This window comes from Pantherophis guttatus, chromosome 13 (genome assembly GCF_059756535.1).
Source record: "Pantherophis guttatus breed Tessera chromosome 13, ASM5975653v1, whole genome shotgun sequence".
In the NCBI taxonomy this organism is placed as follows: Eukaryota; Metazoa; Chordata; class Lepidosauria; order Squamata; family Colubridae; genus Pantherophis; species Pantherophis guttatus.
In genome coordinates this window covers 16,434,729-16,461,785 of record NC_142075.1, presented here as the reverse complement: position 1 = coordinate 16,461,785, position 27,057 = coordinate 16,434,729, and the positions used below count along the sequence as shown (strand labels likewise).

The 27,057-nt window shown below is 41.6% G+C and overlaps 1 protein-coding gene across 1 annotated transcript in view; it reads right to left on the bottom strand.

Moving 5' to 3' along the window:
- Positions 1 to 204: 204 nt before the first annotated feature.
- Positions 205 to 27,057, bottom strand: part of BNC1 (basonuclin zinc finger protein 1) — a 35,965-nt gene continuing 9,112 nt past the window's right edge. The window contains exons 2-5 of the mRNA XM_034434643.3: positions 16,926 to 17,028; positions 14,170 to 14,405; positions 7,116 to 9,007; positions 205 to 4,935 (exon numbers count right to left, since the gene is read on the bottom strand). Of these exons, the coding sequence (XP_034290534.2) occupies positions 4,254 to 4,935; positions 7,116 to 9,007; positions 14,170 to 14,405; positions 16,926 to 17,028 (2,913 nt within the window). The 3' untranslated portion in view covers positions 205 to 4,253. The remainder of the gene's footprint in view (positions 4,936 to 7,115; positions 9,008 to 14,169; positions 14,406 to 16,925; positions 17,029 to 27,057) is intronic.

Sequence of the window (27,057 nt, the reverse complement as noted above, 5' to 3'; positions counted from 1 at the left end):
GGAGACTCCTGCTCTCGATACTAATTTGATAAGCCATTCTGTTCTTTCCCTCACTATCCAAGATGCAGAGGCCACCTAACAGAGAAAGGAGCTTCTTGAGGGTATCTCCCAGCATGTGGACTACTCTGCGGAACAACATTCATCTATGTCCCTCACTTCCATTTGCAACGCGGCTTGAGTGAGTCTGGCTAGGATCAACTGAGAGACAGTGTTATACATTTTTATTAACACATAAAAATTCTGGAGAAATACAAAACAGCATTACTTTGGCAGAATAGTAAGAAAACATAAGATGGGAGCAATACGACTTTCACTTACAACACCCATTTCTTTCACTGCATTTAAAAAAAAGATATTAAAATTTAAGTAAGCTCGTTTACAACAACATCAACAACAAGGGAAATTAATAAGGAGAGTTGAAATCAATGGAAAAAGATACGATGGGCTTGAATTCTATGTCTAGCTACTTTGACCTCAGTTGGATGGGGCACATATCGGTGCAATGTGATCATTAGAAGTTGCAACGTGGGAGTTGAGGTCCCAATCCTCTTTAGAGTATGTGATTCAGTAAGGCAGGAATAAAGGAGAATGTTTTACTTTTAATCACGAAACAACATGAGATGAGATTGTCCGAACTGTTTTTCAAACCGAAAGTCATACCCAAAAAAAGGAATCCAACCTTGAAATGAATACCTGTGTTTGTATACAACAAAACAAAATGTTTTAGTTATTCAGATTTATCCTGTTTCTACCTTTTTCTCTGGGTGATTTCTTTGTGATCCCATTTGTCCAACCATCAACCTAGGAGAACGATGCAGGTTGAACCTGTCCAACTTCTTTTCAGTGCTACGGACAACCTCAAAACGATGCTTTGAGTATGTAGTTACACTCAACATACACTGTTTCCTTAGATCTGTTCACTAGTGCTGTTATGTTGAGTATCTGCTAAAGCAACAGTTCTTCACCAAAGGGTCACCCCAAATCCCCTTTTCACAGGTTGAGAATTGCCAACTTGTTTTGTGTGTGTGTGTGGATTATCTTCCTCTTGACAATGAGCTTTGTTTCCCTGAGATTTTTTTTTTTTTGGTACGCCTGGTGCATGGTACAGCTACACCCTATTTACAGCACAAATGGTTTTGCTTCATTTAGTCCGTGATGAAACATCTGTGCATAGCTTGGCATATTTAAACATAGGAATGGCATCAACCTGACCGTTGCCCGTTCTATTCAGACTGGTTTTACTACATCTGCACACCACTTTCTGGCAGTGCTGTCAAAGTTTACGAAGAGGATTCTCATCAGTAACAAGAGTTGGAAGGGACCTTGGAGGTCATCTAGTCCAACCCCCTGCTCATGAAGAAGACCTGTACTAGAGATTCGAACCGCTGAACTTTCTGATCGGCAAGCTCAGTGTCTTAGCCACTGAGCCAACTAGTCAAGCTGATCATTTGAGCTTTCCTGAGTAACTTCTGAGACCTCCTTTTGCTCAGTTGCAGAAGAGAAGGCCTGAAATTCTAAAGAATCCACAGTATTCAGCATCTGCTCCTTTTTAAAAAAGATGTTCTTATGTATAACAAAACCCGCGGGAATGGGGAAGAGACCTGCCAACTTTATTAACCCTGTTGCAAGTCACAACTCTTCCCTCGTGTCTTCTGCTCACCTGGCTTATTCACTCATTCCGTTCAACCTTCATGTCAATATCAATGCTGCTGCAACATTAGGATCTTCGAGTCTTGGATGAATTTCCATCCAAAACACACAAATCAGTCTTTGGATTTAAGCGTATTGGGACCACACGATAAAGTAGGTGTGTCCAACCATGGCCACCTTAAGACTTATGGACTTCAACTCCCAGCATTCCCCAGCCAGAATAGAATAGAATAGAATAGAATAGAATAGAATAGAATAGAATAGAATAGAATAGAATAGAATAGAATGGAATGGAAAATATGGAATAGAATAGAATAGAATAGAATAGAATAGAATAGAATAGAATAGAATAGAATAGAATAGAATGGAATGGAATGGAATGGAATGGAATGGAACGGAACGGAACGGAACGGAACGGAACGGAACGGAACGGAACAGAACAGAATAGAAAATATGGAATGGAATGGAATGGAATAGAATAGAAAATATTGAATGGAACGGAACGGAACGGAACAGAACAAATTCTAAAGTTGCCAAGGTTGAACATCCCATTGTTCTCTCTTATCCAGTCTTCAAAATCTCATTTTGGAATCAGTGCACAAATCCAATTTGGTTTGAAGGAGTCAGTTTATAACTGACAATTTCTTTGGAAATTGCTCAGCTGCTGATATAAACAGTCCCCTCCCTTATGAATCTGGAGCCCCCACCCAATCTAACTGTTGATTAGACTTTTTTTAAAAAAAATAAACTTTAGACTCTAGCAACAGTAAACTGGGTCTGCAACCTTTACACGTCAGAGCAAGAATAATGCAACTGAGTGCAACTGGGTTTTATGGGATAGTACGCACTGTCTGGCTTAGAATAAATTAATCACTGAGTATCCAAGATACATACCTTGCCCTGTTTATCTTATCTGCAATGTAAAAAAAAACTTTTTTGTTTAACTTAATATTATTCAGACATTACACAACAGCGACAACAACAAATAACAGGTTTTCAAATGTAGCCAACTGGAAAAATCTGGGGAGGAGAGAGATCTCATGTCAAAGAAAGAAAGAAAGAAAAAGAATTGGAATGATTTTGGCATCATATGTACTCAATGTACCTTTGGCATCATGCTTGCTGAATACAATGGATCAACCCATGATATAAATATATATCATTCAAAGGTCTAGTGATTAAAAAAAAAAAACATATTTGAATTGCTTTCACTGCTCATCGTTATTTCACCAAACGTATTCGCACGTGGCATACACAACCACAGGAATGCAATCGCCTGATTGAAAATTAAATAGAACCAAAGTGTCCTTTCAGTAAAATGTAAGACCAATTCCAGTGTCGTTAAGTGCATAAGACATAACACCAAAGTGATATTATGCATAATGACCAGGATGTGGAATATTATTCATTTATACTAAATAATGTGCTAATACAAAACAGAACGTCATCAAAGTCAGTGGACAATTCTTATTAAAGCTGTAATAAAATATCGGTTTTCTGCCCAGCCCACCATTGTACATCAACACAGTAGAGAGATATCTATTCATATTAATAGATGCTCCCTCTTTCGCGTCGCTTCCCGCCGAATTCTGGAAAATGTCGAATGCAATTTTTTCCCCCAGGATTTAATTTTTCTCAACGAGGCAATAAAAAAAAGTGCAGTAAAAACTATACATTGCATTTCAAAATGTCCGACGTGTGGTTCAAAATGTTTGAATGCATCTCAGGTTTCGCTGGTCCTGTATACAATTCATGCGATCCTCTCAAAAGTCAATGGAGAGTCTTTCCAAAAAAAAAATCACACACACACAAAATTAGAACTTGCATTGTTTTCTAGGATTTGTTTCCTTGCAAAGAAAAATACGGGGTTGCTTGAAAGTAAGTTTCAAGAGACACCCAAGAACTGCTGAGTGGCTTTAGCATCTGGCAGTTCATAGGTCCATCTTGAAGCCAACTGTGTCCTTCAGATATAGAAGAAAACCTGTGGAATTGTCCTGTTTTCAAATGTGGTGAGAACAGTATACAAGCCATCGGGCAGAAGAGAACTCAACAATGGGTCTTCAAACAGAATTTCTTCTGCCACCAAGGACTCCAGAATCAAATGCTACAGTTTTTCTTAAATCTGCCACCTTTCTCTTCCCCAGGCATACAATAATAAATTATGGGGAAACCACCACATTAATTTAATACTGTCAAGTCAGCTCGTGGGAGGAGCTACACATTAAAACAAAGACAGGACTGGTGCCGAAAATGGCATCTGGGCGTCAAATGCAAAATATTGGTGTCACAAGCTGGACTTAGTTTTATAACAGAAGAGAAGAGTGAAGAGGAAAAAAAAAAACCTGACTCATTTTGTGGGCTAGCTTTGTATCTCGTTATATTATATTGGCGTCCACGTTTACAGTATGCAAAAACCGAACCCATTGGGGTGGGTGCATTGGAACGAGAATGGAATTGCACCTCGTGTTTCGAACAGGGTGTACGGAAAAGCAAGTGAAACCGTGCCTCTTTCTAACGCTTAACAACAACGAAGAAGAAAACGCTGAAATGATAAATAGAACACAACAACAGCAACTGAAATACTCTGAAATACTGAGCTATTATTACAGAGGGCTGTGGGACGACCTGCTCAAACTTTTGTGTAAATTGGGATTTTGGCTGTGTCGGTTCCTGCTACGAACAGAAGAAAACATCGTGTTGCAGCCTGGGATTTTGCATTTGTGCAGCTGACGGAGGTGCACGGTTTTGTAATGGGCTCGGAAGGTTCCTTTATTACTGTAGCTTTTTTGGCAGAGGTGACAGGTGATTGGCAAGCAGGAAGGTGCGGTTGGGAAATTCGGGTTAGGGGCCTCCACCGGACAACAGTCTTGGTAAAGCTCTTCATTGGGCGTCAAGCAAATACTTTCACAGCTTTCGTTGCTGTCCTCTAAAGGGCTTTCTTCGTTGCCTCCATCCGAATCCCAAGAGGAGTGAGTTCCACTCTCGGATTTAACGCTAGACGTGGTGCTTAAATCCAGAATGGCTCCCTCGTTGGGGTCGGGCCCGCAGCTCTCGGGACAGGCTTGTGCGATCTTGCTCATTGGGAAAACCAAGCTGCCAGTTCTGTTTGTTTTGCTTTTGAAAATGACCGTGGTGTGTTGCTCCAGATGTTCTTTCAAGCAGGCTTCTGGACAGACGTCTTTGGCCATGTCCTTCAAGAGATCGATCGCATTGAAGTGGTTCTTGTTGATGTCCAAATGGTCTTTTGTTAAAAGTTTATGGTGAAGGTTTAAATTGGAGCTGTGTCTGGAGAAATAAAAAAGAAATATCTAGAGTAAAAAAAGAGGAGCAGGGAAGCTTCCTTTTTAGGGAAAAAAAAAGTTAAAAGTTGTAAAATGTTAAAAGGGGATCAGAGGTTAAAACATACAATGAGCGATTGCAGGAACTGGGCATGGCTGATCTAGTGAAGAGAAGGACCAGGGGAGACAGGATAGCAGTCCTCATTAAAATATAAAATCAGGGGTGAAATGCTCCTGATTCGGACTGGATCACCCGATCCGGTAGCGATGGTGGCGGGTGGTTTGGAGAACAGGTAGCAAAAATCCCTGCCCCCTCCCCCATGCCCAGCTGAGCCGTGCGATTATCAGAAGCTTTTTTTTTTACTTTTAAAAGCATTTTTTGGCTGAAGAGGTTGTAGAAAAAATGCTTTTAAAAGTAAAAAAAAAAGCTTCTGATGATCGCAAGGCTCAGCTGGGATCATCAGAGGCTTTTAAAAGCATTTTTTTAACAACCTCTTCGGCCGAAGAGAGGGGAAAAAATGCCTTTAAAAGCCTCTGGTGATCCCAGCTGAGTTGCCTGATCGTCAGAGGCTTCTAAAAGCATTTTTTTCTGCAACCACTTCGGCTGAAAAAATGCTTTTAAAAGTAAAAAAAAAAAAAAAAAAAGTTGGCCACACTCACCCAGTCACATTACCCCCCCCCACAACAAGCTACACCCCACAGAACTGGTAGTAACAAATTTTAGATTTCACCCCTGTATAAAATTCTGCAGCTAAAGGCAAACAGAGGTGATCCTGAACGGCAATCATATTCCGTGTTAATATTATTTCCAGCCCTATTTGCACTAAATCGGTAAAGTGACCTGTTGCATTTTATAAACACAATCATTCCAGACAAAAATACCATTATCAGATGCACAGAATATTATCCCCAAGGAGGGGGAAATGTCGCCAAAGAACTGAAAAAGAATAGGAGCTGTGACAATTCCGACTGTCAATGCAGGAACTGGGCATGGCTGGTCTAGTGAAGAGAAGGACCAGGGGAGACAGGATAGCAGTCTTCCAATATTTGAGGGGCTGCCACAGAGAGGTGGGGCCAAGCTATTTTTCAAAGCACTCGAAGGCCAGACAAGGAATAATGGATGGAAACTGCTAGATTTAAAAACAATACGCAGGGCTTAATTTGGGCCAGCAGTGGCCAGGACGATTCCAAAGAACTCTATACTCTTCTTAAACCTCCCAAGATAAAAAGAGACCAGACTTTGCTTGGTGGATATTAGAACAGCAGGATAGAAATGGTGACAGCAATATAAAATAAATAAAAATACAGAGGAATCTTCCACTGTGATTTCTAGAAAGACATTATCGTTCATCCTTACTTTATAACGTGGATAGAAAACCTGGCAAGGAAAAAGAACCCCCATAAATAAAGTAAAGTCAGAATGTGAAGCGGTACTTAACCTCCTTCATCTTAATCTTAAAAATGCACTTCTTTTCTATTTTCATCGCCTATCAGCAATATAGCCACCTCCTTGCCTTCTGAAAAGCAGAGTTTAGTTCTATGTTGAGATGTTGAGACTCTAGAAAGAGTGCAGAAAAGAGCAACAAAGATGATTAGGGGACTGGAGGCTAAAACATATGAAGAACGGTTGCAGGAACTGGGTATGTCTAGTTTGATGAAAAGAAGGACCAGGGGAGACATGATAGCAGTCTTCCAATATCTCAGAGACTGCCACAAAGAAGAGGGAGTCAAGCTATTCTCCAAAGCACCTGAGGGCAGGAGAAGAAGCAACGGGTGGAAACTAATCAAGGAGAGAACCAACCTAGAACTAAGGAGAAATTTCCTGACCGAACAATTAATCAGTGGAATAACTTGCCTCCAGAAGTTGTGAATGCTCCAACACTGGAAGGTTTTAAGAAGAGATTGGATAACCATTGGTCTGAAGTGGTGTAGGGTTTCCTGCCTAAGCAGGGGGTTGGACTAGAAGACCTCCAAGGTCCCTTCCCACTCTGTTATTCTAAGAGAACCTTTGGACGATGGATTTTCATTTTAATGCTGTTCTGACAAAAGAGTGTAATGGGCCAGTAAAGGAGGCATGAACAGATTGTTGCATCCCTCCCCAAAACATAAAATAAGCCCTCTTGTGTAAACCCGTTTATTTTAAACACAAGGGGGGGGTACACAGTGATTTTGCCCGCCCATCCTTACCTGTCTCGGCTTCTACGCGAGGGAAACGCGGCATTGCAACCCTCCACAACGCAAGTGTGCATTTCTTTCAGATGCACGTTTTTAAAATGCATTTTGACGCTGTAAGGGTTTTTAAAAGTCTTCAGGCAGATGTCGCAACGAAAGCGGGCGTCTTCCTGCGGAAGGCCCAGGGCCCGGGGAGACCCGTGTTCCATCTCTTTACACGCTTCAAACTCAGAAACAGCCAGACTCCGGTTGGATAGCGTGCTGAAACTGCTTCCACTCAACAAGTGGTAATGCAGTTCGGGCCAGCTGTTCATTGGGATCCTGCAATTCAACGGTTCTCTAAGGTAGCCGTAGGGCTCAGATGCTGCTTTGGTCACATCGTGGTGTTGGCTGGATGCTTCGCGTGCATTCTCACAAGAGGCTATTCTTAGCGATTTGTCTTGGTCTGGCTTATGCCGTTGGTCCATTGCAGTGCACTGGTTATCTGTCTCGACAGCCTGCAACGATTTGAGCCCTCCAACCTTGGAAACGGACATCCCCAACGCCTCTGAGTGAGATTCCTTCTCCATGAGATGATTGGCATTTTTTTCTATCCTAGACACCCCCATTTCCACAGGCCCTTCACTTACCGCCTTCGAAGTCCCATCATCTTCTGAACCGGCCACTTCATTAGCTGGGCTAGTGGTGTCAACAGCTTCTGTCTCTATCTTGATGGGCATGCTAGACTTACGGGATTTTTTCTTAGGCAATGGGTCAAAGGGCAACTCACTGGACCCCTGCGGTTCAGGTACCGACGAGGAAACCAGAGGTAGAGAAGGAAGCGTACCTGGTGTGTTTGCTATTTCGGCCGGGGTGACCGGGCTGCGGTAGAAGGGAAGCACTGGTTGCACCGTCTTCAAATTGGGAAAGAGGACACCGTTGTGTCCGCTGTGGTGAAAACCTGGTTGGATTTTGGCATCGGTACCAGAACTCCCATAGATAGGAACCGATCTGTGATCGGGAGGCAAAAGGGTAAAATCGGTCCTTTTGGTCTCCTCCAGACCACGGAGGGACAACCCATTGCGGAGATCTTTATCCCGGTTGTTTCGGTTCATGGGCATGTGTAGTCTGGGGTTGGGATTGGCACTGTGACGGTTTCGGCTCCTCAACGAGCTGAACACCATGTTGCAGCCTTCAATGGTGCATTTATGCTTGATTTTCAGATGGACGGCGTTGTAGTGGATCTTCAGAGTGCCCTTGTCATAAAAGGTCTTCTCACAGGCCGTACAGAAAACACGACCTTTCCTTATTGCGGCCCCATTTTTGTCAACTGACTTCATCTTAGTTTCTTGAGACACCTGGTTTGTTTCCAGCTTGGAGGACGCGGTCTGAGTTTTCAATCCACTTGGTGAAACGTCCTCTTTCAGTTTCAAAGTGAGGTCCGGGCTGATGGTCCCTTTCTCCTTTTCTGGGTGAAATGACGGATTGGAAGTTAAGAAACTGTTTTCAGCAAACGGCATGTAGTCATCTTGTTTTAAGTCAGGGCTGTGATCTCGAGAGGACTCCATCAAGAGCCTCTCTGGGAGCGAACCAATCAGAGGTGGAGGAACGGGGCTATAAAACTGAAAGGGCAGCATAAATGCCATGTTATTGACCACATTTTCAAAGTGATGGACGTGGATAGGGTGCATTTTGTCTAAAGGAGCCGAAAGGTTGGAGTTTCTCTGATTGCAGCTTTCGATGAAGGCTCTAATATCCATACTGGCTGTGGTTGGTGGAACAGTAATGGATTGCCCTTCTTTCTCCTGAATGGCCATCAGCTCCACAATGGACTTGGTTTCCCCAAAACGTAGAAATTGCTGCAAGGTAGCCAGTTCTTCTTCGCCGGACATGATACTCCAGTGATCCAGGACTTTTCCTGAAGCATCCTTCAAAAAGACAAATGACAACAGTAACAATACACTTGAAAGGGCAACATACTAGCTTCAACAGAAAAGTAGATTAGTTCATTGACTTGGGTTGACTTCTCCAGGGTGACCAAAGAGAGAAATGTTCTGTTTGGTTTCTAACAAGTAGAGCACTCTCAATTGCCCTGTACAAGGGCACCGCCCTGAGTCCTGCTGGAGAAGGGCGGTATACAAATCAAATCAAATCAATAAATAAAATAAATACAAGAGGAGAGAGACTAGATGTTCGTCGTATACCTAAGCTGCTCTTCTTCATTTATCTGGTCTACTTGCTGTCTAACATAATTGATTGTCAAGAGTACAGCAGAAAGAGAAGTGAAGACAACTGGGGAGATCATGAGAAAGAAGAATTGGGAGACCCTCCAAGTGCTTCAATGACCCTCTAAAAGGATGCAAGTGACCAGCTGTCTGCAAGGAATATAAATCCTTCCATTCCCCACCATTCAATCAGAGCTGGAGAAGCTTCTTGGATAAGAAGCGAAACGTCTTCAAAAGAAAAAGCAAGGAAGTCCAGTTGCCTCCTGAAGAAAAAGCACTTCTGGGACAACCATGACCTGGATGACTGAGAAACTCAAGAATTGGGAGACCTTCTCTCTTCTTTCAATGGGAAACTTAAATAGCCATAGCACTTAGACTTACATACTGCTTCACAGTGCTTTACAGCTCTCTCCAAGTGGTTTACAGAGTCAGCATCTTGCCCCCAGCAATCTGGGTTCCTCATTTTACCAACTTTGGAAGGATGGAAGGCTAAGTCAACCTTGAATTGAACTGCCAAATTGCTGGCAGTCAGCAGAGTTAGCCTGCAATACTGCATTTCCAACCATTGTGCCACCACGACTCTGAAAATCCTTGGCCTGGCATCAAAAGGGCAAGGTTTATTTATTTATTAGTCCAATTTATATGCTGCCCTTCTCCGTAGACTCAGGGCGGCTTACAATGCATTATAGCAATAGCCTGCATACTTTTTATGTATATACCTGCTTATTAGGGCTTTCGGGCCCCCCTAAGCGGTATTGTTCTATACAAAGCTGGCTTATTGCCCCCACAATCCGGGTCCTCAATTTACCTACCTCGGAAGGATGGAAGGCTGAGTCAACCTTGAGCCTGGTGAGATTTGAACTCGCACTAATTGCAGGCAGCTGACAGCTAAGTGCTAGCACTTAACATCACTTAGTCCGCTGCACCACCGAGGTGGGAACTTTAATAAAATATGGCCCCCAAAATGTGGCAATTAAAAAAATCAAGTTGCAAACTGCTTTGGAAGCCTTCCTTCCAGATGTGGTATTCAGCAGGTTCTGACCAGTTCTGGAGAACCGGTAGCGGAAATTTTGAGTAGTTCGGAGAATCGGTAAATACCACCTCTGACTGACCCCGCTCCCATCTATTCTCTGCCTCCCGAGTCCCAGCTGATCAGGAGGAAATGGGGATTTTGCAGTGTCTTCCCCTGGAGTGGGGAGGGAATGGAGATTTTACAGTATCTCTCCCCTGTCACACCCACCAAGCCACGCCCACAGAACTGGTAGTAAAAAATGTCCACTGCATATAAGGAAAATCAATATAAAATGTTTTATCGATGGCATATGCCCCCTGAGAAACTGGCAAAAATGTTTAAAGATAAATCAGCTAAATGTTGGAAATGTCACCAGCTACCAGGTTCATATTACCACATGTGGTGGACATGCCCTGAAGTGAAAAACTATTGGAATAAAATTAAGTTATGGGTGGAGGAAATGATACAACAACGTATAGATTTAAAATCAGAGCTATTCCTATTGGGTATCTTACCAGAGAAAATTAGTAAAGATAATATGTATATTTGATTATTCATGTAATAACAGCGGCAAGGATTGTTTATGCACAAAATTGGAAAGTAGAGAATATACCTTCGGAGGGAGAAGTAATTAAAAAAAATGTAGATTGTGCCGAAATGAATAGCTTAACTATGATGATAAAGGAAAGAGAAGATTCAGAATACTTTAAGATATGGAATAAATTTTACTATTGGTTAGAAGAGAGAAACAAATAAGTTTTTAAAAGAGATTGGAAAACAAAAAGAATTGGTTGTAATTAAAATATTATATTAGTGGAAAATATTTGTAATGGATTTGGTGAGATTGAAGGCAGAAGAGGTAGAGAAGAGAAGAAACTTTTGAAGATAACACTGAAATGTTACATGGAAGAAATGAATGATGTACTAAATGTTTGTTTGTCTTAAAAAATAAAAAAAAACTTTACAACAACAACAAAAGAAGAACTGGTAGTAAAAAATGTTGAATCCCATCACTGCTTTCCTTTGTATTTGTTCCACCAAGCTGTTTCAAGAAATCCAGTAGGAAAGGAACAAAAGGCTACCAGCTGGACCTCATCCAAAAAAGCCACCCTTGTCTTATGAGCAGGGGTGAAATGCTCCTGGTTTGGACCAGATCGCCTGATCCGGTAGCGATGGCGGCAGGTGGTTCGAAGAAACGGTAGCAAAAATCCCTGCAAACCCCCCCCCCATGCCCAGCTGAGCTACAGGATCATCAGAGGCTTTTTTTTTTTTTTTACTTTTAAAAGCATTTTTTCTACAACCTCTTCCGACGAAAAAATGCTTTTAAAAGTAAAAAAAAAAAAAAAGCCTCTGATGATCGCGCGGCTCAGCTGGGATCGTCAGAGGCTTTTCAAAGCATTTTTTTCTGCAACCTCTTCGGCCGAAGAGGTGGTAAAAAAAAAACGCTTTGAAAAGTCTCTGACGATCCCAGCTGAGTTGCCTGATCAGCAGAGAGGCATTTTTTAAAAAGCCTCTCTGACGATCTCAGCTGAGTTGCCTGATCGCCAGAGGCTTTTCAAAGCATTAGAAAAAATGCTTTGAAAAGTTAAAAAAAAAAAAAGTTGGCCACGCCCACCCAGTCACATTACCACCCTCCACCACCAAGCCACGCCCACAGAACCCGTAGTAACAAATTTTACATTTTACCCCTGCTTAGGAACCAGTTTAGCCTCTGCTAGTTGCTGATCTTGGACAGCTTTCTGAGAGATGAGGGCTTCTGTCTCGCGGAATCCACATAATTGATCTACCTGCAGACAGGCTGCCAGCACACGTTTGCAGCATGTCATTCTTGAGTTTTCAATCACCTTGGCCCGAGTTCTTTCTACAGCCATCCTAACAGAATGATTGGAAAGGTGTTTTGTGATCCTCCCAATAATGTTAGGATATGTGCCGGTGGAACAAAACCCGAGTACAAGGCAACACGGTGGAGCAATCAAAAGGAGATTTAGCCTCACTTCTAAGTTGAGTATTCTTCCTTTGCAACTTTAATCATATTCTGCGCTAAGATCAGAAGAGCAAATGAACCCGAATCGATCCTTTCTCCGGTTCAGAGAGCACAGCTGTAATTACACGAGAGTGTTGGAGTTCTTTCAAACTCCCAACCTCTACCAAACTTTTCCCCAATAACTACAATAAATATTTTATTACAGAACATGTATTTGATGGCCCACTGAGAAATTTCACTGGGCACGCGAGAGGTTTTCTAAAGACGAACGTATCGTCATCAATTTTTCATGCAAAAGAGGTTCAAGGTAATTGAGCCCCTGGTCTTTTTTTTTTTTTTTTCATCTTAACACTAAAAAGCAAGATTATCAAGTGGCATTAAATATTTATTGGGGGCATAATGTAAATCATACTTTACATTAAAGGAAGGAAGCACAGCGAGCAGAGAGGTGGGCAATGGGTATTGTGTCGAGTGGACGTCCATGCTTGATGCAGGTCAAATCTAAAAGGATGTCACTTGGGTCTCGGTAATTATGCAGTGAATGAGTGACACTTGGTAACGAACAGGGGTGGGTTCTACATTTTTTTACTACTGGTTCTGTGGGCGTGGCTTATTTTGTGGGCGTGGTTTGATGGTCATGTGACAATTCTTTAGGATTTAGCAGAGGTACTGGTCTACCAGGTTTTTAACTGCTTGCAGAGCTGTACCAGTCTACAGTCATTTGTTCTTGGAGTGTCCTGGTCTACCCATTTGTTTTTAGAGGCACCGGTCTACCCATTTGTTTTTCAAGCGCACTGGTCTACCACCACACTGATCAGCTGTGGGGCGGCCCTTTGAAGCCCCGCGGCAAGAGTTTAAACACCTGAGTAGTGCAAATGATTCCTCTAGCCTGCAATTTTTCTCTGGAAATCCATTCCTGCTCCCACACCATTCAAAGGTGTTCATGGGAGTAGGAATGGATTTCCAGAAAAAAATTGCAGACTGCAGGAACCAGGAGCACCCACATAAACCTCCAAGTGCTTCAACGACCCTCTAAAAGGATGCAAATGACCAGCTGTCTGCAAGGAATATAAATCCTTCCATTCCTTCACCATCCAGTCAGAGCTGAAGAAGCTTCTTGGATGAGAAGCGAAAGGTCTTCAAAGAAAAAGCAAGGAAGTCCAGTTGCCTCCTGATAAAAAACACTTTTGGGACAACGATGACCTGGATGACTGAGAATCTTTACAGACCTTATATATATGTATTGTCAGCGTCTCAGCACTGACATAGAAAAGGGAGGATGAAGCCTGAACTTTTGCCTGCTAAATCCCTTTGAAGTTTCGGTCTCCTTGGAGATGAAGAGGGGGGTAAACATTCCTGTGAACTGACGGGAAAAGGAATCAGGAGAGTGACTTGGAAGATAGCCAATGAGAAGCAGAGAATTGGGGATCGGAAAGGGAGGGATTGGGGGGCAAAGGTCAGTACTGACCACGAAAGAGCCAGGATCCGGTTGCTGTACTCAAATAAAGAGAAAATTTCCTTAAAGATTGGCAGTTTGGAAGTTCATTTATTTTGAGATAGCATCGAAGCCTGACATGTATATTCCAATCCTATTGGTCAATCATCCATATATTTTAATTTGCATAACTCTAGCTAAAGGTCTAGCAATCCCACTTTTTTTTTTTTTTAGGTTGCTTTGTATATCTCCCTACCATAGTAAAAATGGTGCTTCGGTGGAGATAATGTCTGATTCCATCCCTGTTCTTCAAGAACTCTATGGCGATATGTCTTCTACGTGTCCTGATATTTTGGATTCCAATGACTCCATGCTGGCTCCCTTCCTCTCCGCCCTTTTTGTCTGTTAGGAAGAACCATGAATTTGATGCTTACCTGTAAAACATAACCACGTATGTAGTCCTGAAGCGTCCAATCCAGAGCATGGAGGATATGTATGACCTCTTCTTGCTTCAAGACACTGAAAAGACGATCCAGGAGGATTTTGAGACGGACAGGAACAGCCTGAGTTCCATACAGCATGAGGCTGCTTATGTCAAAGACTACATTGGATTGGACTATTTCCACTTGGCTGGTTGGGTACAAGTTTGGGATCCTTAGTTTACTTAAAGCTGAAACGATGAAAAGAAAATGCAGCCACCGATGAATAACTGGGTACAAAATAACCACACTAGCAATAGCGGTTCAGCAACTAGGGATTGTTATGTTTATGCTTGTTTATGTTTTATTTGATTTGTATACCGCCCTACTCCCGAAGGACTCAGGGTGATGAACAGCCACAAGATAAAAACACATTACTACAAAAATTAAAACAGAATAAAACCGGATTAAATAATTTGGCTGAAGACCGATTTAAAACACCCCAATAAATTAAAACCAATTTAAAATTTGTATTTTAAAAGGAAAAAAGGGAAAAATTAGGCCAGGCCAGCCTGATAGAATAAAAAGGTTTTAAGAGCGCGGCGGAAGGTGCGTAGATCCGGGATCCTCCCTATCTCCGGGGGGAGCTCATTCCAGATAGTAGGTGCCCCCACCGAGAAGGCTCTCCCCCTGGGAGCCGCCAGTCGACATTGTTTAGCCGACTGTACCTGGAGGAGCCCCTCTCTATGAGACCGTACCAGCCGGTGGGAGGCTACTGGTGGCAGCAGGTGGTCTCGTAGATAACCAGGTCCTAAGCCATGGAGTGCTCTAAAGGTGGTAACCAAGACCTTGAAGCACACACGGAAGATCACCGGGAGCCAGTGCAGCTCGCGCAGGAGAGGTGTTAATGGGAACGCCATGTCGCTCCCATAACCACCCGCGCGGCCGCACTCTGCGCTTATCCATCTGATCGTTCCTTAATTAATGCTTTAACAGCCATTCCAACATCATTCCCTATGGTCTGACAAATTAGAAATATCTGATCAATAGGCAAGGGATTTGGTCTTCCTGCTATTTGCTGAACTACAACTCCCAGCAACCTTAGGAAATAGCTAATGACAAGGGAAGCTGGGAGATGTAGTACCATAACATCTGGGCCAGGGTGGTATCCACTTACCTTCACTACCGGTTCGCAAATGTGAGCGCGTGCACCTCCTCCATGCATGCGCAGAGCCATCTGTGCATGCACAGAGGGTCAAAACCGGGACCTGATGATGTCTGGGTGAGTGGGCGGAGCCTCCTGCTGCAGGCACTACCGGATCGCGCGATCCGGATAGAGCCAGCTGAATTTCACCCCTGATCTGGGCCCATAGATTGCTCACCTTTGCAATAAACCAGGTGCTACAATCTATAGAACTTAGCAATAGCACTTAAGACTTATATAGCACTTCACAACTGTCTCTTAGCAGTTTCAAGAGTCAGCATATGGCCCCCAACAATCTGGGTCCTCATTTTACTGACCTGGATGGACCTGGATGGAAATATACAAAGAAATATGTAGAAACCTATACGATTTAAGTCAAGTAGATTTGCATGTAATGAAGATTCTGATAGCTTGGTTATTTTTTTAAAAAAATCAATCAGAAGTGATCATTCAGAATGCTTGGGAGACAGAAGTCTTAGACCAATCTTTTCTTTACCTGTTGTTCTCTTTTTCAATCTAAACCAGAGGTGAAATGCTACCAGTTCGGGGCGGTTTGCCTGAACCAGTAGTAAAAAAGTGCTTTAAAAAGTAAAAAAAAAAGTTCCAACGATTGCGCAGCACAGCTGATCATCTGAACTTTTTAAAAATTTGTTTAAAGCATTTTTTTTTACTACCGGTTGGGGCAAAAGCTAGTAAAAAAAATGCTTTAAAAAAGTAAAAAAAAAAAAAAAGAGGTTACGACAATCAGCTGTGACAATCAGCTGTGCTGCGTGATCATTGGAACTTTTTAAAAAACTTTTTTAAAGCATTCTTTTACTACCAGTTTGGGCGAATAGGTAGAAAAAAATGCTTTAAAAAGTAAAAAAAAAAAAAAGGTCACGCCCACCCAGTCACATGACCCCCCACTAAGCCACGCCCACCAAGCCACGCCCCAGAACCGGTAGGGAAAAATTTTGCATTTCACCAGTGATCTAAACCTATAGTTTCACTTATAATAGTTAATTCAGCACATATTGAACTGCAAAGCAGATTACAAAGCAAATTGGCATGTAAGGATAAAATATACTGTATAGCAATTTCTCCCTCAAAGGAGGCAACACCAAATCAAATTACGTATAAAAAATGTTCTAGGTTTTTATTTTTTATTCTTATCATCAGCTTTGCCACGCAAAATGAGGACTGGATTTGTATATTTATCTAATTGTACGACTAGCTGACAGCTAGACAATAGAGGTATACAAATCAGCAAAATCTGATTTAATTTGGAAGCTAGATCTGATTTCATTCAGTCATCTTAATCCAGTCTTCAAATTGAATTTATTCAATTCAGATTTTTAAATACGTTTGGGGGGGGGAACCTGTACATGCTTAGAGACAAAACTCATTCAGAAGGATCAATTATACTGTTTAATTATTCAAACAGACTGGCCAATTTTGCTTCAGACAACAGGTTTCTAGACTTAATTGAGTTGACTTTAAATTAAAACTCCAAACGAAACTTTCTCAGACAGAGAACATCAACAGCCCCATCACAAAGAATTTTAGTACATCATACTATACTACCTACCATGAGCTACCCATCCATGCCGACACTGATCACACTGTCGTTGGTTTATTTTTCCAGTCTTAAAACACTGGCAGCTACAGTTTAACAGAGTGCATCGGATGGCCTGCAAGATCAAGAAAAGAGATGCAAAAATCAAGAGTTTAGTAAAGATCTAATCAGAACTTCACCCAGTGCATTGAAGTAAATCTCTCTCTCGAAACTCAACCAATACTTAAGGGCAGTGGTGGGATTCAGCCAGTTCGCACCAATTCGGGAGAACCGGTTGTTAACTTTCTAAGCAGTTCAGAGAACCAGTTGTTGGAAGAAATCTTATTTTGTTTTTTTCCCTACTTTACAGGGCTAATCCTGTAAGGAAGGCAGGAAGGAAACATTCTGGTGGTGTTTCTAGACTAATCTTTATTGCTCTGCTTATAGAAACTGCCTCTCCGGTTAACCCTTATTACATTGTAACAGCTAAGGCGAAGCGCCCATCGACATGAGTGATGTTGAGTTGGCCACTGCGTGGGCCACGCCTACCCAGCTGGTCATTAGGGCAGAGAACCAGTTGTTAAATTATTTGAATCCCACCACTGCTTGAGGGTCAACAGACAAGCTGAAGAAAGAGATTCAGATGTAGCGGTAAAAGAAGCAAATAAAGACCTCCATTCCTAGGTTCTCCTCACACATATGTGCTAGTCATTCCTGACTCTAGGGGGCAGTGCTCATCTTCATTTCAAAGCCGAAGAGCCAGTGCTGTCCAAAGACTTTCTCCATGGTCATGTGGCCGGCATGACTCAACGCCAAAAGCACACAGAACGCTCTTACCTTCCCACCAAAGGTGGTCCCTATTTTTCTACTTGCATTTTTTACGTGCTTTCGAACTGCTAGGTTGGCAGAAGCTGGGACAAATCACGGGAGCTCACTCAGTTATGCGGCACTAGGGATTCGAACCGCTGAACTGCCGACCTTTCGATCGACAAGCTCAGCGTCTTAGCCACTGCGGTCCTGCCTATAAACCCATTCCTAGAGGTTTCCAAAAATAGACTGGACAACCATTTGACCAGGATGGAATAAGGTCTCCTGCCTTGAGCATGGGGTTAACTCGAAGACCTCCAAGGTCTCTTATACCCCTATGATTCTTTAAACAAGTTCCTTCAAAGCTACTTCAACATTCAGGAATCTAGCCTATAACAAAGCCAGGGTTTACACTATTTTATCCTATCTTTATAAGAATATTGGTGGATTCTGGTGTCTCACTTCTTATTCTTAATGCAGAAGGTATCTCAAAATGTTTTGATAATGATGATTCTGGCCCTGCAAGCTTCAGTCCTTGAAGATCCAGCCCCCCAACCTGAAATGTGTTGGATTTCAGCCCAAATACCCCCCATCTCTCTAACCCAGCTTGTAAAACAGCATGAATTGGATATCCAGCTTAGCAGATTTTCAGTGTCATGAAACAAGATACATGGTTAGTCACTACTGTATTTAATGAAAATAAATCATTAGTACCTTAATATATCATAATTACATTTTTAACTGTCACAGAGGGAATCTGGTGTGCTTTTCTGCATTCAGGTGCCAAAAAAATAATAATAATCCAGCTTTAAAACTCCATCTTTGACGTGGGGAGGAAGTAGGACTCACCCTTTGTAACTTTGCTCGAGGCAGCAATATTTCTCAAGTTGGCCCACCCCTTCTCTTAATAATTATTACATTATATTATTCTTCCTGTATTGTATATTTTAATTCCAAGGGATTCAATGAAGCCTTCAGGCTTCTTATACACCTCGGATGAGCCGAGGTGGAGCAGTAGTTAGAGTGCAATACTTTAGGCTACTTCAGCTGACTGCTAGCTGCAGTTCGGCAGTTCAAATCTCACCGGCTCAAGGTTGACCCAGCCTTCCATATTTCTGAGGTGGGTAAAATGAGGACCCAAAATTGTTGAGGGCCATAGGCTGACTCTGTAAACCGCTTAGAGAGGGCTGTAGAGCACTATAAAGAGGTATATAAGTCTAAGTGCTATTGGTAAAGTGGGAAGGAAGGAAGGAAGGAAGGAAGGAAGGAAGGAAGGAAGGAAGGAAGGAAGGAAGGAAGGAAGGAAGGGCTGTGGTGGCGCAGTGGTTACAATGCAGCATGGCAGGCTAACTCTGCCAATTGCCAGCAGTTTGATCCTGAATGGTTCAAGGTTGATTCAGCCTTCCATCCTTCCAAGGTGGGTAAAATGAGGACCCAGATTGTTGGGGGCAATAGGCTGACTCAGGAAACCGCTTAGAGAGGGCTGTAAAAGCACTATGAAGCGGTATATAAGTCTATGGCTATTGCTATTGATTGTCACGACAAATTGGCCAAGTTGCTACAGATAGCTGTCTTCCACTACTTGAGGGTCTATCACAATGAAGAGGGGATTGGCTTATTCTCTAAGGCAGGGATCCCCAACCCCAGGTCCGCAGCATGTCAGCAACTGACAACATAGCAGCACTAACATCGTACGTTTCTCCCTTTTGACCTTTCCAAATGAGATTCTCACTTGTGTGCGATGGAATATTGTCAGGGTTCCCAAGGGGGAGGGTGTGCATTATAGAGAAGCAAGAGACAACTCAGTTCTGATAGTCTCTGTGTGTGAGAAAGAGGGTGAAGATGGCACTTCTTAGTAGTTCCCTTAATATATGCTTTATGGGGATGTTAGCATGCTGTGGTTTGGTAAGATTATGTCTATGGGCAAGGAACAATAAAGAAATCTGCTAGGAAAAAAATCACAATGTATCTTTCTTGCTTTTGGGGACCTCCCTCCCTCCCTCCCTTCCTTTGCTTCCTTCCTTCCCTTCCTTCTTCCTTCCTTCCCATTCTTCCTTCCTTTCCTTCCTTCCTCCCTCCTTCCCTCCCTTTGCTTCCTTCCTTCCTTTGCTTCCTTCCTTCCTTCCTTCCTTCTTTCTTTCCTTCCTTCCTTCCTCCTTCCTTCCTTTCCTTCTTCCTTCCTTTCCTTCTTTTCTCCCTTCCTTCCTTTCCTCCTTCCCTCCCTCCCTTCCTTCCTTTGCTTCCTTCCTTCCTTCCTTCCTCCCTCCCTCCCTTTGCTTCCTTCCTTCCTTCTTTCCCTTCCTTCCTTCTTTCCCTTCCTTCCTCCCTCCTTCCCTTTGCTTCCTTCCTTCCTTTGTTTCCTTCCTTCCTTCCCTTCCTTCCTTCTTTCCTTCCATTCTTTCCTTCCTTCCTCCTTCCTTCCTTTCTTTCTTCCTCCCTTTCCTTCTTTTCTCCCTTCCTTCCTTTGCTTCCTTCCTTCCTTTCCTCCCTCCCTCCCTCCCTCCCTTCCTTTGCTTCCTTCCTTCCTTCTTTCCCTTCCTTCCTTCTTTTCCTTCCCTTCCTATGTAGTCTGGACTTCCAGGAGGGAGCGGCTGCATTCCAGAGGAGCAAGGGACTACTTAGCTCATAGAGTTTGTGTGAGGGAAAGAGGGTGAAGATGGCTCCTCCCTAATAGTTCCCAGAGTATATGCTTTATGGGGATGTTGGCATGCTTTAGTTTGGCAAGATTCTGTCTATAGGCAAGGAACAATAAAGATATTTGGTTGGAAGAAGCACAATGATCCTCTTTTAGTTTTTGGAGCCTAACACTGAGCTGAGCACATCTGCTTGTAACAACATGAGATTTTATGCACAGGTGGCTCTCTCTCTCTCTCTCTCTTTTTGATAAAATACATCCCTTCTTTCGTAACACTGGCCCACCCCACCTTCAAGGAACAAGATACCCTTAGAAAAAGGCAAGTGAATTTCACCATCCTCAGCCGCATTTCAGAGGGCCCTAAGACATGAAATATCTCAGCGGGAGAGTAATCGAGTACAAATGTTGCAAGATAGATTACATCAAAAGTTGCAAGATAGGATTAACACGGTCGGTTTATTCATTGGGCGAATTTGCACAGAATGCTAAGCCAGGAATTTTTTTTTTTTAACTTATGATTTATTGAACAAGCCATTAAGTGGCTTACTTTGCATCAGAATGTTAAATCCAGACAGGGGCTTTGTGTATCCTACTGTGCCAAAAACTTACACATTTGTTCCCAAGCCAAGAGATTCAAAGGCCTCTAAGTGGTATTCTAAGGGTATATATTTCCACAAAATAGTAGGGGGATGCAGCCAGTGCAAAAATGGGATTTCATTCATGACTGATTTCCTTGATATTGTAATCAAATTAGAATTATAACACACGTTATTTTTCTTCAGTTGTGAATTTCAGAATATTTCTCTTCTTAATGTTGCAATGGGGAATAATCCAATTTATTCAGGCATCATATACCCATCTAAGATCCTACATCTAGGATGTGAAGAGGAATTAAGGGGTGGGCGGAGAAAGATGAATTATAGAAAGGAAAACTGGTTTGGGGAAAGATTATTGATCATGAACCATGGTGGCACAGTGGTTAGAGTGCAGTACTGCAGGCTACTTCTGCTGACTGCTGGCTGTCTCCAATTTGGCAGTTCAAATCCCACCAGGCTCAAGGTTGACTCAGCCTTCCATCCTTCCAAGGTGGGTAAAATGAGGACCCAGATTGTTGGGGGCAATACGCTGACTCTGTAAACCGCTTAGAGAGGACTGTAAAGCCCTGTGAAGCGGCATATAAGTCGAAATGCTCTTGCTATCTCTGACTTGTCCATCAACTTTTCCAGAGATGGCAGAAATAAACAAAGCACAAAGCATCTCAAGAAATTATATTTCTCTGCCCCTTCAATTTAGTGTTAAACCAAGAAATTTCCAGCAAGAAAGGCTGCCCCTATAAGAAGCAGGGTCTTCCTGGTTTAAACTCTGTTCTTTCACAAATTATTGGCCTACATCATCTCTTTTTAATATGATTCCATAAACAAAGGAAGAATAATCTAAAGCAAAGCTTTAAGAGCTGAAGGTCAGCTAAGCTTTCGATTTTCAGACATGGATTTGGATTTGGGTTACACTGTATTTTTTTCCTCTTGTAATAATAAATCTCTACCACTTCAGCAGGCTAAACCAGTTGTAGTTTTTTTGGTTGGTTTAGGGCCAGATTTATATGCTCTTCAGCTGGTGCCCTTTTCAATATTGTAAACATTGTGCCTAGAGATTTTATTATCTGTGCAGAAAACTCCTGCTTAATTATTCCTTTTCATTTTTATAGTGTCTGGCTGCTGCTTTATTATTTTGTACTTTTGCTACCGAATGTATTGATTGGTATGTTTGTTTTATTTCATTTTTGAAGCTGATTAACTCCCGTCTTTATGATATGTTGGAGGAAGCACTCAGCACTCCAAATGCAGAGTATATAGTAATTATTTGGGTTACTCTTGCTACTTTTTTTTTTTTTCATTTCAACTGGCTGATTCTGAGATTTAGTATCTCAATTCCTGGCAAATAGATGGGGAAGAAATGGAGGTAGTGACAGATTTTATTTTCCTGGGCTCCAAGAGCACCGCAGATGGGGACTACAGCCAAGAAATTAAAAGACGCTTGCTCCTGGGGAGGAAAGCTATGGCAAATCTAGACAGCATTATAAAAAGCAGAGACATCACCCTGCCAACAAAAGTGCATACAGTCAAGGCTATGGTTTTCCCAGTTGCAATGTATGGCTGTGAAAGTTGGACCATAAGGAAGGCTGAGCGCCAAAGAATGGAGGCCTTTGAACTCTGGTGCTGGAGAAGACTCCTGTGAGTCCCTTGGACTGCAAGGCGATCAAACCGGTCAGTCCTAGAGGAGATCAACCCTGACTGCTCTTTAGAAGGCCAGATCCTGAAGATGGAACTCAAATGCTTTGGCCACCTAATGAGAAGGAAGGACTCACTGGAGAAGAGCCTAATGCTGGGAAAGATTTGATTGAGGGCAAAAGAAGAAGGGGAGGGCAGAGAATGAGGTGGCCGGATGGAGTCACTGAAGCAGTCGGCATGAGCTTAAATGGACTCCGGGGGATGGTAGAGCGTTGTCCATGGGGTCGTGGACTAACAACAACAAATAATATTTATCTTAATTGTTTTGATCTGGTTATTTAACTAGACAGAGTTTCCTAATGTCACATGCTGAAAAAGAACATGAAATGCGTCTGTAGTTGACAAGAGAATCACAATATAAAGCGAGAAAGAATGTTCTAATCAAGTCAAGAACTACACAACATTTGGGGATTTTTTCATCCCATTATATTTGCCTCATTACTACCCAGTCTGCAGTTCCTCCCTACCATAATGAAAGATTCTGTCAAGATGAGTTCAACTCCTAGTAAGGGCATGGACACAACATTCTGGTTTGCGAATGCCTTCTTCAGGGATTTACTTCCTAACCCATTCTACAATCCCAGGATTTCCTAGACAACAACCTCCATCCAATTATTTTTGTTTAGGTTAATGATTTCAGTTTTTAATGAATGCAGGAAGTCCTTGACTTACGACCACAACTGAGCCCAAAATGTATGTTGCTAAGCCAGACAGTTGTTAAGTGAGTTTTGCCCCATTTTATGACCTTTCTTGACACAGTTGTTAAGTGAATCACTGCAACTGTTAAGCCACAGTTGTAAGTGCGAAAAACGGCCATAAATCACTTTTTTCAGTACTGTTGTAACAGTCACTAAACAAACTGTTGTAAGTGAAGGACTATTTGTATAGTAAAAATTAATGCAAACTAGTTCAGCAAAAAGTCCATTAGGTGTTACCAGAAATTTCAAAACAAATACTTTATCTCTGGTCAAATAATCCAACTTTACATTCCTTTGTTTTGCTCTGCACAATCTTGACTTTTAAATCATTCTTGAAGCATCACAGGATTTAATATTTCATCACTCTTTGGTATTTAAAAGGAGTCTTCAAAGCTTTCATTAGCCTGCTTGATAAATCCCACAGAAAAGCATTGTCAAGGATTTCTTCTCACAGCTATTCCATGTCGAGATCTTTTTCTTGATTTATCTTTTGTATTCCCATTTTGGTAATCTCAAGTTTGTTGTGTTCCATGCCATCAAACTCTATAACGTCCATGTCAAGTAATTTTTTTTTAAAAAAAATTCTCATCAGCTTTTAATGGTTTATCCATTTGAAATCTATATCCTTTCTTAGATATATGTTATCAGTATCTCAGTCTATTTTTCAAAGGATACTTAAGCATGAGAAAAAATATCTGGCTTAACCATTGTAATTTTGTTTTTGTTTTTTTATCAGTTGTATATTATTTTAGATTCTTTAGACTCTGCTTAAAATTTCTTAACTCTAAAGACGATAAAACTTACCAGGTATCAAATTAAACTTGCCGTTTTGAAAGTCTCTAATATCCATAAAATGATTAAATGGAGCATGTGATTAGAAAGTCAGTTTGGCTGGTTTAGTATCTTTAGGAAAGGCTCCAGTGCTGCTGAGAACAAAGATATATATTCCCATTTCCCCCAGCTCCTAGTGCTGTTTTACAGTCTCTTCATGAGAAGCTATGATTCAGAGCACTCATGGATGATCTCCCAATCTCTCCTCCTGAGAGATATGAAGGACCTCCTCTCCAAAGCCAGTCTTTCATTCTTCAACATGGGTCATTATCTCACTTATTCATGAAGATGTCTTCAGTCAGCCATGACTCACATTGGAAGCCCGAGGTATTCTATCCAAGTATTAACCAGATACAAGGTCAACTGCAGTTGTTGGACACTCTACAAGCAGCCAAAGTTCATTAAGATAGCTCAATATAAGTAAATTCTGGAAGTGACAGTCCAAGCAGCAATTCGGAAGGAGGGCATCAAATTATCAATATTACAATATTAATCTAGGAGAACCTCTCCAATTCACCATTATTTATCATCTTACATTTCTACTTGGGCAAACCATTAGCATGATTTGGCCTGCACAATGTATCCAGCCATAAAACAGAACTGATAAAATGATAATAGCTAGATTCTCACAAATGAAATTTACCATGATGTACAAACTCACTTCTTTTTGTGATTTGGGGAGTTTTATTACTTATGCTAAGTTTGTTGATGGAGCTTGTTTTATCTTCCGGGTTGTTTGATGTTCCTTTTATATTTCTTAATTTTAAAGAATAATTAAAATTCTGCCTTATTGTATTCTCGTGCCTATATTTTGTTTGCTCCTTGGACTTGATTCAGAAAGTGTTATAAATATTTGAACAAAATACAATGATGGGTTTATTTTAAAAATGGTTGCAGTGAAAACTTGCATAGGCCCCAAATTAGAATTGGCCTGAAAAAGTGAAAAAGCAGAAGGGTTTAACGAAACTCTTCAGAAGAAACTTGCAGACAAACTTTTGAAGATGAACTAAACACTTCAGATATCTTCAGGCTGGATAGTAAGAAAAAAAGCAGATCCGAATAGCTCATGTTAATCTTGTTGGAAACAGGGAGCACATCTCCAGCTTGTGTAGCAGCTCCGTTTTTCCCACCAGTCCTAAATTTCTCCCACTTCTTTAAAAAAACAAACCACCACCAGAAGAAGAAGAATGTAACTCAAAAAACTTGTCTATTATCTGAGATTTAAGGAATACTTAAGGAATACTTCACATGTCTGCTGATTTTGCAGTTTCTTTTCTATCAGGCCTCCATGAACATCTTCAATTGTTTTAAAAGTACAGTAGAACCATGACCAAAATCAGGTTCCGAACAAAAAAATTCACAATTGTTTTCCCCGCAGTCGATTTCCCCTTCTGCGCCAGTTTTTTTTGTAAGCGTCAAATTTTCAAAATTAGGTTCCGGTCACAACCAAATTGGGTTGCAACCAAAGTTATGGAACGAATTCTGGTCATGACCAGAGGTTCTACTGTATATCTAGAGGAGGGACAAGCAGCCTACAGATCCTGAGCTCTACACAAAAGTGAAGCACCTGGAGTAATAAGTAACTTTGCCCACATTTCTCACTGGCTAGTAAAACAATCCTTTGAACAATAAGAAAGACTGGTTTCCTCCTGCCATTAGTAATGAAAGATCAGGGAAGTCTTCCCATTGGCTTGGTGATCATTCTACATAGCCCATGGGGAAGCCATTAACCCAACCTCTTCCTTGTTGGTTCATTTGTTAGATTTATCTTCCATCACTTTGGGGTTCAGAAGACCCATCCAAAACGTCTATGGAGATTCTCAATCATCCAGCTCATGGTTGTCCCAAATGTGCTTTTCCAGAAGGCAATTGGACTTTCTTGGGTTCCCTTGAAAATGTTTTGCTTCTCACCCAAGAAGCTTCTTCGCGTCTTCACTTCTCTGATGTGAATGAGAAGCAAAACATTTTCAAGGGGAAAAAAACCAACAACTGCCAAGAAAGTCCAGTTGCCTTTTGGGACATCCATCCCAAATAGGGCTCAGAAGCTGAAATGTTTTGAGGAAGCAAGACCGTTTAAGAGACACCAACCAGATCATTAGAATCCCAAGTCTTATTTTGGATTTCCTTATAGAACATTTCCCCACTTCCTGGTTTGTTGATTTCCATGGGCAAAAGAAGAAAGGAGATGGGAAAGTACATAAGAAAATAAGTGGGGGGGGGGATGGAGGGAACCCTCCAATGAAGATTCAGCACCCCCCCCAGCTTTTCAGAGTATGAATAGAAGTTGATGAACAGTTTATTATTGGCATGTCAGTCCCATTTTAATAATGCATTTTCTAAGTGCTCTTTAGTTCTTATAGGTTTTTTTTAAATTGATGTTCTTCCAGTGACAGAGATGAGAAGTAGAACAAAACCCCCAACAATATAACCATTGTATTACCCTTATCTAATTCCTATTTTTTTATTCTTTTTCCTATGGGTACTCAGGAAGGTACCCGGTAACTGGTCTAACAAATCTCAGCAAATCTTTGAGAAACGTTGAAACAATGCTTTCCTGAAAAACAATCTTCATGACAGGTTTGTTTCACACCTGATTGAAATTGAAAAGAGGGGATGCTTTGCAGTTCCCACATTCAAAAAGAGGTAAATATTCCAACCGTACAATTGGCAGATTGGGAGGACATGCAGTGGTAAATAGATTTGCATAAAGATCCATCCAGGTTCTGGATTAAGACCGAACTTTTCTTCACTATGTGCAAATTATTTAGATCATTAGAATAATTACATGTAAAAATTCTTTATTTCTGAATGCAGTGGAATGGCAGCTGAATCTCTCTCTGTGTCTCACTCTGTCTGAAATTATTAAGTAAGCTTAGAGAGAGACAGTAAAATATAAATTACTGGAA